The sequence below is a fragment of the Drosophila busckii genome, chromosome X (assembly GCF_011750605.1).
Source record: "Drosophila busckii strain San Diego stock center, stock number 13000-0081.31 chromosome X, ASM1175060v1, whole genome shotgun sequence".
Lineage (NCBI taxonomy): Eukaryota > Metazoa > Arthropoda > Insecta > Diptera > Drosophilidae > Drosophila > Drosophila busckii.
The window spans coordinates 15,553,880-15,569,779 of NC_046608.1; the positions used below are offsets into that span (position 1 = coordinate 15,553,880).

Here is a 15,900-nt window from a genome sequence, read left to right on the forward strand (position 1 = left end):
GCGATTAATATAATTTACCTAAGCATAATGAGAGTAGTTTATATGTTAAAAAAAATGCTGACCATAAATATGGTTAGAAATGCGTTCATAGATATTTTGTTACAACGTTAGGTTGATTAGTGATATCTAAGATGCGATCAACTTATGATACATCATATACATTTGTATATTAAATTTTACTTAGGACTTGAGTTTGATATTGACACTAATAAAAAATTAAATTATAAATTTAAAAATTTTAAGAAAAACTACGTTGACTGCAATTTTTTGCTTTAGTTGGTAAACTTTATACCTTTTATTGTGTTTTATTTCATACTTGTATGAAATTATATCTCATAAGTGTTATAAATGATTTTGATAAAATATAATACTATTTCTTTCTTTTCTGTCGTCCGACGGGCGATTTGTTTTTAAGTCATTGTTTAATCCGTCTTTGTTGCTTTTTACTTATTGTGTGTATGTTGACCTATTGACATTAATTTTAGAAACTAAAAACTAAAATTTCTACAAATTTACGAATTAATAAAAAATTAAAAAAATTTATAAAATAGCGTTATAGTTATTCCCTAAATTCTTAACCGGGACGCAAGACCTTAGTTGAAAAAGGCTGCACGAAAAAATAATTGATAAGGAAAGAAAACAGCCCTTAAGCAGATTAAGGGTTGTAATTACACATCCAGCTTAATAGTTTCAATTTTGGGGGTAATTGTTTAAAATTTGCGCTGCTAGTCCCTTGAGCATAGTGCGTAAAATGGAGAAAAAAAGGGTGTGCTTGTAGTTGTTGTTTATAGAGGACAGGAGTCGAGGTCGCAACGAACGTTGCATATTCTTTGGGCCAGTGTCAAAGTTCAACCCTTTTGTATGGACTGGGACTGTTCCAACTACCCTACTCACGTATAAACATATTGAGCTTGGTACAGTTCGTATGCGATGGGCTATAATTCAAGCTGAAAAGGGTCGAGAAAAATGTAATTTTGTTCGGTTAGTGTATTTGAAAGCATTGACATTTACATGGCCAGTATGGCGTGTAATTATGTCACCAGGGAATAGAAATGTTTTTTAAATCTAACCTCAAAAATCGAATGGTCAAATTTCTGATATCCGTACTTTAAGTAGGTTATCTAATATAATATCTTTTTTAGGATCAACTAAGCTGGGCATACATACTTTTTTATAATACCATACTTAAATCCTAGTAACAATCATTATAACTTTAGTAAATATATACGTATGTATGTATGTGTGTCTCAGCAGAATGGCAGGCAGATTAGTTGGTACTCGTTTGCAAACATGTCAAAGTAACAAAAATATCACTACTGTAAAAAAAAAGGAAAATGTTCTAGATCTTAAACCTAGGGATCTAGTAAGACTAAGTCTTTATATATAAACATGTGCTGTTAATGTTATTCAATTGAGATCAATTTATGTATCGATTAAAGAGTGCTTACATTTGATAACTAGCAGATCCCCAGTGTTGTTTAACATATTTGCAAAAGTAGAGCACCATTGTCATCATTAGTATTATATTCGTTGTTGGTGGTGGTAATGATCTGACCACGCCTTTAAGCTAACGAGCAACAAACAGAAAAAAACAAAAGCAACCCATTTTGATAGTTGAATCAACAATCCACACATATACAGAGATACCTATACACACACACAGGCATTCAGCGCAATCTCATACGCTCTAAATGGACACCCCATTGTATGTGTGTGTAGTGTGTATGCATATGGTAATATCTTGTATGTTTACGTGTATTTTTTTTATTTTTATAAAATGGTGTTGGAAATTGTAACAATTACAAAAGCAACACGAGTCGTTTGATAACAATACCCGCTAATGTGTAAGAGTGTGAGGCAATTAAACAAACATACACACAATGACCGTGACGCTAATAAGAGTAAGCGAGCCAGCAAGTCGGTGGGCAGTGAGGCGTTAGAGTGAAAAAGCAACAACTAAATTGATTCCAGTGAAAAAAGCACGCGCAAAGCAATTTACGCTGATAATACATTTGTCATTTTTGGTACGAAATACAGCAAGCCGCCCGTACACGCAACTCACATACACACACACACAGACACACACACACAGACACACACACACACATGCATATACAATCATGCCGATATGGAAATGCTGACGGAGACACACACTCGTGCGCTCGCTCACACTGCGGCGCCAACGGCAACAACAACCTTAGCTCTTCACACCCCACACGCCTCAGCCGACGACGACAAGTGCTACAACATTGAAACACAATCCCACAAGTCTGTTGCGGCAATAATTATAACAGAAAAATAAAGAAAATGAACAAGAGCGCATGCTCCGCTTGGCTTTTTGTACAGTTGAACGTGGCACAAGAAAGTAGAAGAGTCCAGCTAACTAATAAGAAAATACTGCCAACATACATACATACAAACACACATACATCCATAAATATTCATTATAAAAAAAAGTGCAGCTATAAAAAATCCCAATACCCACACAAACGCCCAAGCCCAGCCAAAGATGAAGCCAGATCAGCACACACACACACGTACGCACACACACAGCTACAATCAAAAAGCAAATAAAAGGCAGAATAGAGAAGAGAGAAACAAGAGGCAAAAACACTTAACAAGCGTAAAAATAATATGGCGGCGGCAGCAGCAGTAAAAAAAATCAAATGAAGCACCAGCACCAAAATGTTTCGTGTCGGTCGTTTCGTTCGTTTTAAACCACGAGAGTCTCTCGGCATCAACATTCACTGCCTGTCATTGCCAGCAGGGGCCCAACAAGAATCACAACAACAACAGCAAGAGTGGCCGAACGACTACAACAACAATAGCCCAAAGCGAAGCATGCATACAACGATACGATACACGCACACTCATACACAACACACACGCAAAGTACAAAGGGGCAGCAACAACAAAATGAAAAATGGAATGCCTACCGTCTGAGAACGCACAGTGGTACAGTATATAAAAAAAAAATTAAAATTTTAAACCATTATATACTAAAATATTTATGGTTTATAATACGTTTTTTACAAAACAATTTTTGATTATATTAAATTTATTAATGTAAGTATTTATAAGTTTTTCTTATAATAATTTTGTAGCATTTTGTAATTATAATATTATAAAGTAAAAAGTAAATCTTATAATAAGCCTTAAGATATATTTTACAAGTGCGTTTGACACATACTCATACCACTGTGCCAACGTCACATGCATACCAATACTAAGATCTATTAGGGTGCATGCAACTGCAGCACAGTGGATAAATCAACGGTTGTCATCACTCACATCCTTATCAACGCAAAATGTATGACATTGCAAATGAAAATGTCGAGACAGCGACGGCAACCAAAGCAAAGAAAATAAAAACATGAAATAAAAAAAACATTCAACTAAAAATAATGAGGCGTAGGCCACTGTACGAACAAGTGAACAAACGAATGAACGAACGAGAGAGTAAGCGAAAGCGAACGAAAAGTATTTTTGTTATTGCGCTACAGTTGCCCCCCCCCCCCCCCCCTGCCCCGTCATTGAGGACGCTCCCGGCTGAGACCGACAACCAAAACTAATAATAAAATAAAGCCGCTGTCGTTTGCCAGTCAACCCAGGTAATGAACACAACACACACACACACACAGGCAAGCATTTTTAATGTTTGTAGCTTTGTGTGCGCTACGGTGGTGGTGGTGGGTAAATGTGAAATGGAAAAAAGAAGATGAAGTATAGCAAGCAGGCAGGCCAAGCCAGCAGCAGCAGCAACAACCACAATGAGCCGACATTCGAGTATACAGACACACCAAACTGGTCTTTTACTTCATGAAGAGGGCGGCGGGTGAATGAAGGCAGCGGCCGAGGCAGGGTGGTTGACAGCGCACAGATAGAGAGTACACATACACACACACACTTACATATACTCGGGCGCGAAAGCAAGTCTAATACACATGCCCGCCAGCTGCGTAGCCTCAATATACGTTTTTTTTTATGTTGTTTCCTCTACATTTTTTCTTTCGTTCGCACACACCCCCAAAGTGCACACAACAAAACGCTGCGAACAGCGACTGCTGGCAGGGAACTCAATAGCCATCGCATTCGCGCTCACTGAGGCGAACAAATGTGCTTGCTATTTGCGTTTCATTCGCACACCCGCATGTATTATAGAGAAATGTTGTTTGTATGTATGGATAAAACTGGTTTCACTCATCCAGCTGCCTGTCAACCCCTCTTTACACACAGATACATTTACATACACACACACACATGCGCGCTGCTGCTTCATTTTGTTTCGGCAGAGCTGTCGCTGCCGCTGTGTGAGCGCGCGTTTTAGTCTGAAATTCAACTTGACGGTGTACGGATTGTGCTGGTCAGAATACGTTCATTGCTTGCTCACTCGCGCCGATCTCACTATAAAAAAAACGCCAGTCGAGAAACAAGATACAACGCGACGCGTACGCACACTGACACATACACAGAAACTAAACGAAATCGTACGAGCCGTCGTTAAATAAAAAGAAAAATTAAATAGAAAGAAACATTTCAATGCGTTGCTGCATATTGAAAATTAAATAATAAACAAATTACAAATCGACCAGCTACATGCTGCCAAGAAGTGAAAAGTTATGCTGCCGGCGCCGCAGTCGCTGCCGCAGCCAATGTGCCGCTTAAAACATAAAACAAAAAAAAGTTACAGGCAATAAACATATAGATGTATGTATGTACATAAATTATACACGAAAATGTCTCGCCGAGCGTTCAGTTTTCATATGTACATATGCATGTATATGTGTTTGTGTATATATGTGTGTGTGTGTTTGCTGTTCTGAGACGCGACGTCGCTGCATGCATACAATTAATTTAATATACAAATTGTTTTTATTTTGAATAATGGATCGTCGTGCATTAAAGTTTATGCAAAAAAGGTATTTTTTGTTGTTTGTTTTTTTTTTCTTTTTTTCATTTCGTTCATTTTTGTACTTATTCTGTTATTGTGCATAATGTTTAGTTCTTAACACACACGCATATACTACATATGCATGTATGCAAGTACATTTGTTTGCATACACATACATATGTATGTACGTATATGTGTGTCAATGCACTCGCGTTTATTATTGCTTATTACTAATGGTTATTTCATTTTCCAAATATACACACAACACGTAACGTACACAAAATAAAAATACATAGATTCTGTTTTCTCTCTTGCGTTTTCTTCTTACATTTGTTGTTACATTGACACCGCGTCTCATATTCAAGTACAGTGTGACCAGCTCTAGTCGGCACTTGAACATAAAAAGAACATATCTTATGTATTTCTCAACCACAAATTTGTTTTTGGATTATGTTTTCATTTCACTTATTGCTAGTTTTTATGGCTCTCGTTTTGCCTTTTGTTTTGTTGTCGACTATTAAAATGCATAATCAGTAATCGGTTTGGCGCGCAGTTTAAAAGTAAAGTATTTTCCAGCACTACTTTTTTAAAGCCAAATATGTCTGCAGTGTGTGTGTGTGTGTGTGTGTGTTTTCATCCCAATCCTATGAGAATAGTACTTGTAATTGAAGAATACTTTTCTTTTTACTTTTGCCTCAAATTCAAGCTGAAATCACAAATCCCAAAACGAGTTTCCTTCCCCTGCCCCTACCCAGTGCATTGTTGACAATACATTGGCATAAATGTACATACATATGCATATGTACACTCATGCACACATAGATATACGCGCACACAACGCTGCATTAAATTTCGCAATGCATGTCATGTGCAAATGTGTGTGTGTTCGACATATGCATGTATGTATTTGTATGCGTGTGTTTTGTAATTTGTTGGTGGTTGATTTTTCTTTTGCCTTTCGTAGCATTGAAAAGCAAAAGTTCTAAACCAAAAAGTAACCAAACCATTTTTTTTTTTTTTGCCAAAATCCAAACTGCAGACAGCGTAGCCAAAGAAGAAGAAGCAGCAGCAAGCAGTCGGTGGAGCTACATAAATGTGCTCTCCGCCGTTTGCGCGCTCTCCCTCTCTTTCTTTATGTTGTAAATACGCGTGGGTCTTGAAGTAAACAAAATTTGAGGCATTTTGCCACTGTTGGCAGCTGTTTGTGTGTTGAGTTGCTTAAGAAAAATAAGTTTTTATAAATATATTTGTCGAATGGTGTTTTATTTTTATAGTTAGTATTTAATAATTTTAATTTGCCAACGGCATGTATACAAGAACATGTCCATATATCAAAGTACACATTTTGAATATATTTACGAACTTAAAATTTAAATTAATATTTGCAAAAATATAACAATGCCAACAATTTTAGCTTTAACTTATGCACATATTTCAGTGTTTTCGCGCCTTGGCAACCCTACGTTAATGCTCTTTACTCTCTATGCTCGCCAGTGCATGTGTGTGTGTGTGTGTGTGTGTGTGTGTATGGGAGCTTAAGCTGCGTTCTCTTCAAATAGACTACTATTGCTAACTCACTTACACTTGTAGGAATTCAGATGAGAGTGCGACAGCGATAGCTGCTATTTATTGTAAATGTGTGTGCGTGTGTAGTGCACAAATATCAGTGAGTGTTGATGTTGTGTGGCTGGCATGCAGAAATTGAAACCCGTTCGGGTTATAATCAATATGTGGTCATCTATTTTCGTCTCATCACCGTCGAATCCCCACCGCCCATCTTAACCGCAGGCAGGTTTAATGCTCCCCCTAATATTAACTGCATAACAGCAACAACAAATGAAACAACCACCACATGAATCTTGCACGCATTTTTTGCCCTTTGCAAATAAATTTCAATGCGAATTTGAACGCTTTGTGCTATTTGTTGCCCTAACTCCCAACGCTCGTGGTAGCTGCGTGGGCCTTCACTTTCTCTCTCTCACACTCGGGGTGGTGTGCTCTCTTTTTGCCTTTTTGCAAAGTTGCTTTACCTTTCACTCAGGCAGCAGGCATATGCAGCGGCGCATGCTCATTTTGTTTGCGTCGGCATTGTTATCATTCTTTACGTGCAACTCAATTTGGTGGATAGTAGAAGTAGAAAGAAGCGACACACAAAAAAAAAAAAAGAAGTAAAATAAAATTGATGATGGCTGTGTGTGCGGCATTGTTTGCAGGCTGAGGGTTCCCAGCTGGCCTCCGTCGCAGACCGCCCCCGTTCCTCTAGCATGCTGAGAGCCACTCAACGACCTAAGCTTGCTTTCTCTCTCTACCTTTCGCACTCACTCTCACGCACACACACACAGAGTCAGTCGTGCTTACACGCATTAAAACCAGTCTTGAGCTGCAAGTTTTTACTGACGACGTGTATGAGGATGCTGTGTTGCCTGCTGAAGCTGAAGCTGCTGTTGCTGCTGCGTCTGGCACAATGTCTAGTCGCCAGTTTTTTTTCTTTCTTATTTTATTTTTATATAAATTTTTTGTTTGCTTTAGCTTTGCCTTGCTCTTTGCTGCCAGCATTGGGGGATGGTTGACTGGCAAAGGGGCCACGAACACGACCTTAGCACGGCAAGCAGCAGCAGCAGCAACAGCAACATCAACCCTGCTTGCATATAACAAACCACCACCCCCAACCTGACCGCCGTCAAGCGCCCAACACTCGCCTCGTTTCGCCTTGTCCGCCCGCCTTCCTTCAATGTATTATTTCGTTGTCAGGGGTAACCCTAATGCTGTGCCGGCTCTAATGGCACGGACAGTTTCGCTTGCAGTAACATTTTGTATTATTCTTATTTTTTTTGTAGCTATTGTTATTGTTGCCGCTGCCTGGCTTTATATAAGTAAATGCCTCGCGGGGCAACTGTGACTTTAAGCCATTTCGCATTTGGGCTGTGTGTCGTTAAGTTGCGAATCCCTGACAACATTTTTCGGTCTTTGAACTCACAATCAGGTGTATGCAACACATGCTACAATTTATGTTTTCTACCAAGACTTGCATTTCCAATTCCCCCATTATCACTCTTGTGTGTTGCGCTGTTGCCAAACTTCATAGTGCATTCGGGACGGATAAATTGAAGAGCCTTAAATTTTGCATATGCACTTTTGTTTCATTTCAGTTTGGCACTAGGCCAGTGTTAACTATATGCATATACGTACATAGCCTCTGTCTCTGTCTTATTCGCTCTCTCTTTGGTCTCTCTATCGGCTATAGCTATAGCTGGGCACCTTTACTCGTTGCTGTTGTCATGACGAAATTTGCTGCAGTTCGCCCACAATTTTCCCGGGCAACTGCATCTGTCGGTTTCCACGACTCCAGTTACCCATATTCGCAATTTTCAGTTGACGTCAATAGGGCAAGGCATAAACACACATATACAATATGCAGTTATTATTACGGGTTATGTGCGTAGGTAGATGTGTCTCCATATGTGTAGTTTTTGTTGTGCTGCCATTTTATGACCTTCTGGATTCTGCCCGGGCTCTCTAGTCACTGGAATTACTTTGATATGTGCACTACTTACAGTTATACACATTAACGTTTAAATGGGTCAAGTGTTGCTTGCATATTTGCCAAACAACGTGCTTACATTTTTTTTATTATCAATAAATATAACAAGTGCAAATAATTGATGAATGATCTTCGTTTGCGAGTCTTGCTCAATGCAAAGAGAGTAGCTAAAAAGAGAGAGAGGAGTGAGTGTGAGTCGCCCACGCTTGCATTGAGCTTTTTAGTTTTCATTTTGTTTTTGTCTTTTCTTCTTATTTTTGTTCGTCATTTGCTCGCTTTTGTGCATGTGGCGGGAGCTGCCAACCTGTTTGCTGAATTTGTAGGCCTCTTGCTGTGCAGCTTGTTATTGTTTAATTTGTGTGTGTTCCCGCTTAGCTGAGATCTCTGATCGCTGCACAGGAATGATGCATGCCACACGCCGTCGCAAGCGCTGCAAGTGTGTGTGTGTGCATGTCTATTTGTTTGTCTGCCCCGTGTGACGAAAGTTGTTATGCCTGCAATTGCTAATTACTAATTGTTGTTTTTCTTTTCTTGCATTTTATTTTCATGTGTTCCATGTGCTGAACATGCAGAGCGGACACTGAAAGCGAAACATTAGCGACATCCACAAATACAACACAAGCAACAACTGCAACTCTAACATTGGCAACAAGCGCAGCTTCATTGGCCACAACAGCAGCAACAGCTTTAACGACAACAACAGCAACAGCAACAGCAACAGCAGCAGCAGTGACAACAGCGCAGCCTTTAAAGGACAACTCGAATATCAGAGGCAGCGACAAGCTACAGCAGCAGCAACAGCAGCAACAACAACACCAACAGCAGTCACAAAAACTACAGCAACAGCAGCAACAACAGCAGCAGCAGCAGCAGCAACAACAACATATAACTGAGCGACCATTGAAGTGCTTGGAGACGCTAGCGCAGAAGGCGGGCATTACTTTTGACGAGAAATACGATTTTGCCAGTCCGCCGCATCCAGGAATTGGTGCAACAACGCCCACACATAATAACAACAACAATAACAACAACAATAATAATAACAACAATAGCATACAAAATAATAATAACAATAATAATAGCATAAAGAGCGCAACGCCCACTTCAATTGCTTCAGCCTCAGCGCAAACGCCGCCATCGTCGCGACGCCAAAACGCCAACGCAGCAACAGGAAACGGCAAAACAACACCCACAGCAGCAGCAGCAGCAGCAGTCGCATCTGCAGCAGCAGCACGTTCGCGCAGCGCTTCACGCTCTCGTTCGCGCTCCAGCACACCCACTTCACGCCCAGCAGTAGCAGCAGCAGCAGCAGCAGCAGCGGCAGCAGCAGCAGCAGCGGCCAATAGTAGCGGCAACAGCAGCTTATTGGCGCTCAACGGCAACACACTGGAGAAATCACAGAGCCCCGCCCAACAGGTGCAGTCCGCCACGGCGATGCCCATGCAGATCTCGCCCGAGCAACTGCAGCAGCTCTACAACAGCAATCCCTACGCCGGCATACAAGTCAAGCAGGAGTTTCCCACGCACAATGCCGGCAACAGCAACACAGGCGTCGAGCTCAAGCATGCCGGCGGCCTGCTAGATGCCAGCCAGACCACACAGCTGCAGCAGATGCAGCTGCAGCAACTGACCGCTGGCGATGGCGGTGCCGCTGCCGTGGCAGCCGCTGCTGTGGCCGCCGCCGCCGGTGCTGGCAGTCCGGCCAACGCTCAGCAGCAGCAGCAGCAGCAACAGCAGGCGCTCCAGCAGCAGGTGCAACAGGCACAGCAGCAGCAGCAACAACAGCAGCAGCAACAGCAGCAACAGCACTCAACTGCCATTAGCACAATGTCGCCCATGCAACTGGCCGCTGGCAGCGTGCCCGGGGATTGGGCCAACGGTCGCACCGTGCAGCTGATGCAGCCATCCACGGGCTTCATCTATCCGCAGATGATACTCTCCAGCAATCTGCTGCCCGCCGGCCTGGGCCAGCAGCCCATACAGGTCATAGCCGCCAGCAAGCATTTCCAGGGCAGTGGGCCACAAATGATTACGACCACCACACAGAATGCCAAGCAGATGATTGGCGGCCAGGCGGGCTTTGCCGGCGGCACCTATGCCATACCCTCCAGTCAGTCGCCACAGACGCTGCTCATCTCGCCCGTCAATGTCATTTCGCACTCGCCGCAGCAGCAGAGTCTGCTGCAGTCCATGGCGGCGGCAGCGGCGCAGCAGCAACAACAACAACAACAACAGCAACAGGCACAGCAGCAACAGCAGCAACAACAGCAGCAACAGCAACAGCAGCAGCAGCACCTAACGCAGCAGCAACAGCAACAATTAAGCGCCGCTGCGGCACAGCAAGCAGCCGCGCTAGCCGTCAACGCTGCCGCCTCCAAAGTGGGCGTCAATGTAGGCGTGGGCGTAGGCGTTGGCGTGGGCGATGCCCAGGGCAAGCTGCAGCAGAAGGTTGTGCAGAAGGTGACCACGACCACGAACACAGTGCAGGCGGCAAGCGGCGCTGCTGGCGGCGGTGTTGTGACCCAGGCGCAGCAGCAGCAGCAACAGCAGACGACCACGCAGCAGTGCGTGCAGGTCTCGCAGTCGACGTTGCCGGGCGTGAATGCGGCACAAGCAGCGCAGCTGCTGAATCCGCTGCAGGGCACAGTCGCCGGGCAGCCGCAGCAGATGCAGATTGCGCCCTGGTTCTGGCCAAATGGACTGCAGCACTTTGGGGCCAATCCCATCATATTGCGTGGCCAGCCGGACGGCACACAGGGCATGTTCATCCAGCAGCCAGCGACGCATCAAGCGCTGCAAACGCAACAGAATCGTAAGTGGCAACAACAACAACAACAATAATGAAAGTAATGCTAACTCTTTATCAATTGCAGAGATAATTCAGTGCAATGTGACGCAGACGCCGACGAAGGCGCATACTCAGCTGGAAGCGCTGGCGTCCAAACAGCAGCAGCAGCAACAACAACAACAGCAGCAGCAGCAGCAACAACAGCAGCAGCAGCAGCAGCAACAGGCGAATGTACAGCAGCAACAGCTTGCCACGCAGCAACAAGCGGTGGCAGTAACGGCGCAGCTGCAACAACATTCTCAGCTTACAGCGGCTGCAGCATTGCAACGCGTCGGCGCCCCCATACTGCCACATAATGGGGCACAAGTGCGTCCCGCCAGCTCGGTGTCCACGCAGACGGCGCAGAATCAAAGCCTGCTCAAGGCCAAGATGCGCAACAAGCAGCAGCCGGTGCGTCCAGCGCTGCCCACGCTCAAGACCGAGAACGGGCAAACGACTGTGGGCAAGCCCGGCCAAGTGACCAGCAATGCCACCACAGCCCTCAGCCAGCATCTGGCCGTGCAGCAGCAGCAGCAGCAGGGCAATCTGCATCAAGTTGTCACCACAGCGGGCAATAAGTAAGTTCGATTAAGTTCTTCATTTGCCAATTTGTATTAATCTTTGAATTTTTATTGCTTAGAATGGTCGTCATGAGCACCTCGGGCACGCCCATAACGCTGCAGAATGGCCAAACATTGCAGGCAGCGACTGGCGGTGTGGTTAACAAGCAGCAGCAGCAAACACAGCAGCAGCAGCAGCAACAACAACAGCAGCAGCAGCAGGTACAACAGCAACAACAACAACAGCAGCAGCAACAAGCATTGCAGATGATGAAAAATCAGCAACTGTATCAGCAGCAGATATTACAACATCAGCTTGCCTTGCAACTGCAACAGCAGCAGCAGCAGCAGCAGGCGCAGCAACAACAGCAGCAGCAGGCGGCTCAACAGCAGCAGCCACAGCAGCAACAACAGCAGGCAACTTTGGCTAATGCCACAGCTCAGCAAATACTGCAAGTAGCTCCAAATACATTTATAGCCTCGCAGCAGCAGCAGCAACAACAGCAGCAGTTGCACAATCAGCTCTTGCAACAGCAACTGCAGCAACAACAACAACAGCAGCAGGCACAACAACAGCAGCAGCAGCAGCAGGCACAACAGCAAGCTCAACAACAGCAGCAGCAACGCGAGCAACAAAATATTATACAACAAATTGTTGTGCAGCAGCAAACAGCCAATCAGCAACAACAGCAGCAGCAGCAGCAGCAGCAGCAGCAGCAACAGTTGCAGCTTAGCAGCGTGCCCTTCTCTGTTTCCTCCACCACAACGCCCGCTGGGATTGCCACCTCCAGTGCGCTACAGGCGGCACTTTCCGCTTCGGGCGCCGTTTTCCAGACAACCACCAAGACAAGCAATTCAATGCCCAGCAGCAGCGTTGTGACAATCAGCAATCATAACACTGGGCCACTGGTCACCAGCAGCACTGTAACCAGTTTGCAGCAGCTGCAACAGCAACATCAACAACAGCAGCAGCAGCAGCAGCAGCAGCAACAGCAGCAGCAGCAGCAGGCACAGCAGCAACAGCATCAGCAACTGATATCTGCTACCATCGCAGCTGCCACGCAACAGCAGCAGCAGCAGCAGCAGCAGCAGTTGGCCAATAGCTCGCATGGCTCTAGCACGCTGACCACCGCCTCACCCACGCAAAATCCCATACTGGCCATGACCTCCATGATGAATGCCACCGTGGGCATGCCCACAACGCCTACAACAGTTAGCAGCAGTCCCATGACCGCATCGCTTGTGACGCTTAGCAACAGCATCAGCTCGCTGCCGGCCACGCCCACCAAGACAACAATGATTACAGCGACGAGCACGCCGGAGGCAGCAGCAGCACAGTCAAAGACGCCACAGCAACAGTCGCTGCCAGCCGGCTTGGTGCCCATTGATTCGCCGCTAACGACAGTCGCAGCAGCAGCAGCAACAGCAACAGCAGCACAGGCAGTTGCAGTTGCAGCTGCGGCGCAAGCAGCAGCAACATTGCATGAGTCCAACAAGGCGAGCTTGGAGGCCACAGCTGAGGTGCTGCTCAATGGTGATGCCAATGAGGCAACTCCCACAAAGCTGGCAACAGCAATTGTTGCTGGCGCCAAGCAAAGCAATGCAGTGCTGCCCACCAGCAGCAGCAGCAGCAGCAGCAAGGATGATGCATTGAGTAATGGACAGATCAGCAATAGCAATAGCAATAGCAATAGCCATAGCACGGCGGTGACAAGCACGGCGACAACAAATGGCATTGCCAGCGGCACGTTGCGTGCCTTGAGCAGCAGCAGCAGCACGGCGACAACTACAACCAGCACCACGACTAGCAACAGCAGCAGCAGCACGACAACAAGCACAACAACAACCAACAGCACAACAAGCAGCAGCAACAGCAATAGCAACAGCAGCGGCGGCGGCAGCGGCACCAACAGCATTGGCAAGGATTTGCCCAAGGCCATGATCAAGCCCAACGTGCTCACGCATGTCATCGATGGCTTCATCATACAGGAGGCCAACGAGCCATTCCCTGTGACCAGGCAGCGTTATGCCGACAAGGACAGCAACGATGAGCCGCCAAGTAAGTTCAAGCTAAGCCCATGGCAAGTCTGCAAGCTAACACACGCTATTCCCACTCCTCTAGAGAAAAAGGCTGCAATGCAGGACGACATCAAGGCCGGCACGACCAGCATGACGCCCAGCACGAACAGCCAAGCAGCAACTGGTCTGACTGCAGCCACTGGCGGTGGCGCTGGCGGCGGCGCCACTATGAACGCCGTCGTGCCGCTGGCCACATTGCCGGCGGACATGGTGGCGTGCGAGCAATGCGGCAAGCCGGAGCATAGAAGCAAGCTGAAGCGTAAGCGCTACTGCTCACCGGGCTGTGCGCGTCTGGCCAAGACTGGAGGCGTTAGCAATGGCAATGCCATTGGCATGGTGGCTGCCGATGCGCTGGCGCTCGCCGACAAGCTGGACGAATCGCTGGCGGAGGAGAAGATGCAAACGGAAGCGCTGCTGCCGGAGCCAGCGCCGATTATGGCCGAACCGACGCCCATGGCAGCCGCAACACCAGCACCACCCCCAGCCGTCGCAGTAGCAGCCACACCCATTGCCGTCGCCGCACCAGCAACAGCTGCGCTGCCCAGCAGCAGCAGCGTTGTGGAGCGCCCGCCCATTTGTAGCTGGACTGTGGATGAGGTCAGTGAGTTCATACGCAAGCTGCCGGGCTGCCAGGACTATGTGGATGACTTTGTGCAGCAGGAGATCGATGGACAGGCATTGCTGCTGCTCAAGGAGAATCATTTGGTGAATGCCATGGGCATGAAGCTGGGACCAGCGCTCAAGATTGTCGCCAAGGTGGAGTCCATGAAGGAGCTGAACGCCGCGTCCGCAGCTGCCGAGAGCGCTGCCAAAGATGCGGCAGCCACTCAATAGTATCGGCGTCAGCTCCAGCATCAGCATCAGCCACTGCAATGTCACGAGCTAGACAGTCACTGCAATGTCGATGTGAATAGCTCGCCGTCATCGTCACCTGCCCACTCCATAACTCCGCCGATTTATTCGCCAGTGCGGCGCGCATCCTAAGCAGACGCCGGTCCAACCAGGCGGCTGCAACTGTGGCATGCGGCGCATGTGAATGTGATTCATGCAACAAGCTCTCCATACTCTCTGCTAGCAAACATTGCCCCCCCTCCCCACCCGCTTAATCCAAATTCCAAGCCCCCCCCCACACACACTCTCAAATTCTCCCTCCGCCCAAGCGATCTGTAGAACTACTGTGTACGTAATTTATAGTGTAGCTTCAATTTTAAGGCCAACTGTGTATGATACTGAACTAAAGAATGGAACTAGCCCAAGTCGTTCGTCGCTCGTTCGTTGGCTATTCAAGCTTATATATCATATATATACCATTGTTTTCATCATCTGTACAATTTTTCGCATAATTTTAAAAGATTTCACACGACGACACGACTAAGCTTTTTATTATTATTTCTCTCTTTATCAATTGCTTAAGTTTGGCTCGAATGTAAGGCATGGAATTCAATGCGAGAACAGCATAAATTAAAACTATTATATGTTAAGCAAATTTAGCAACTAAATGGAAAGTAATTTAACGAGAACTACTGCAAATAGTATTTGAAGCATCATCAGCAGTATGCGTGCGTATATAATTCAATTAGTTAATACATACAACAAATTAAATATAGTAATATATATATATGCTTAATATTATGAACACTTTTTTTTTTTAAACTACATACATATAAATATGAAAGTTTTAACTGTCTAAGCAATCACAGCAACTAAGCTTAAACTGCATACAATTATACAAATATATATATATTAATATATAAGTTACTACATATACAACTAACTGTAAGTTTTGCTATTAAACCTTTTTTTTATGCTTAGTTTTAAGCAACTATATTTTTTTTTTCAAAAATTAATTTTTTTTTTTGATATGGCTGAACAAAACAGAAATCTTCACTGTATAGTGTTTAATAAATGTGAATATGAAAAAAGTAAACTCAATTGTTGTTGCTTCTTGATTATTATTATTTATTTTTGCTGCTGCTGCATCTTGGCGGGCAGTTTGAGAGTT

At 45.3% G+C, this 15,900-nt stretch overlaps 1 protein-coding gene across 1 annotated transcript; it reads left to right on the top strand.

Moving 5' to 3' along the window:
- Positions 1-4,333: 4,333 nt before the first annotated feature.
- LOC108605313 (polyhomeotic-proximal chromatin protein) lies at positions 4,334-15,512 on the top strand. Its single transcript, XM_017994982.1, has 6 exons — positions 4,334-4,919; positions 9,005-10,716; positions 10,792-11,244; positions 11,306-11,837; positions 11,900-13,878; positions 13,942-15,512. The coding sequence occupies exons 1-6, from the start codon at positions 4,885-4,887 to the stop codon at positions 14,730-14,732; spliced, it is 5,502 nt and encodes a 1,833-aa protein (XP_017850471.1). The 5' UTR covers positions 4,334-4,884; the 3' UTR covers positions 14,733-15,512.
- The last annotated feature ends 388 nt before the right edge of the window (positions 15,513-15,900 follow it).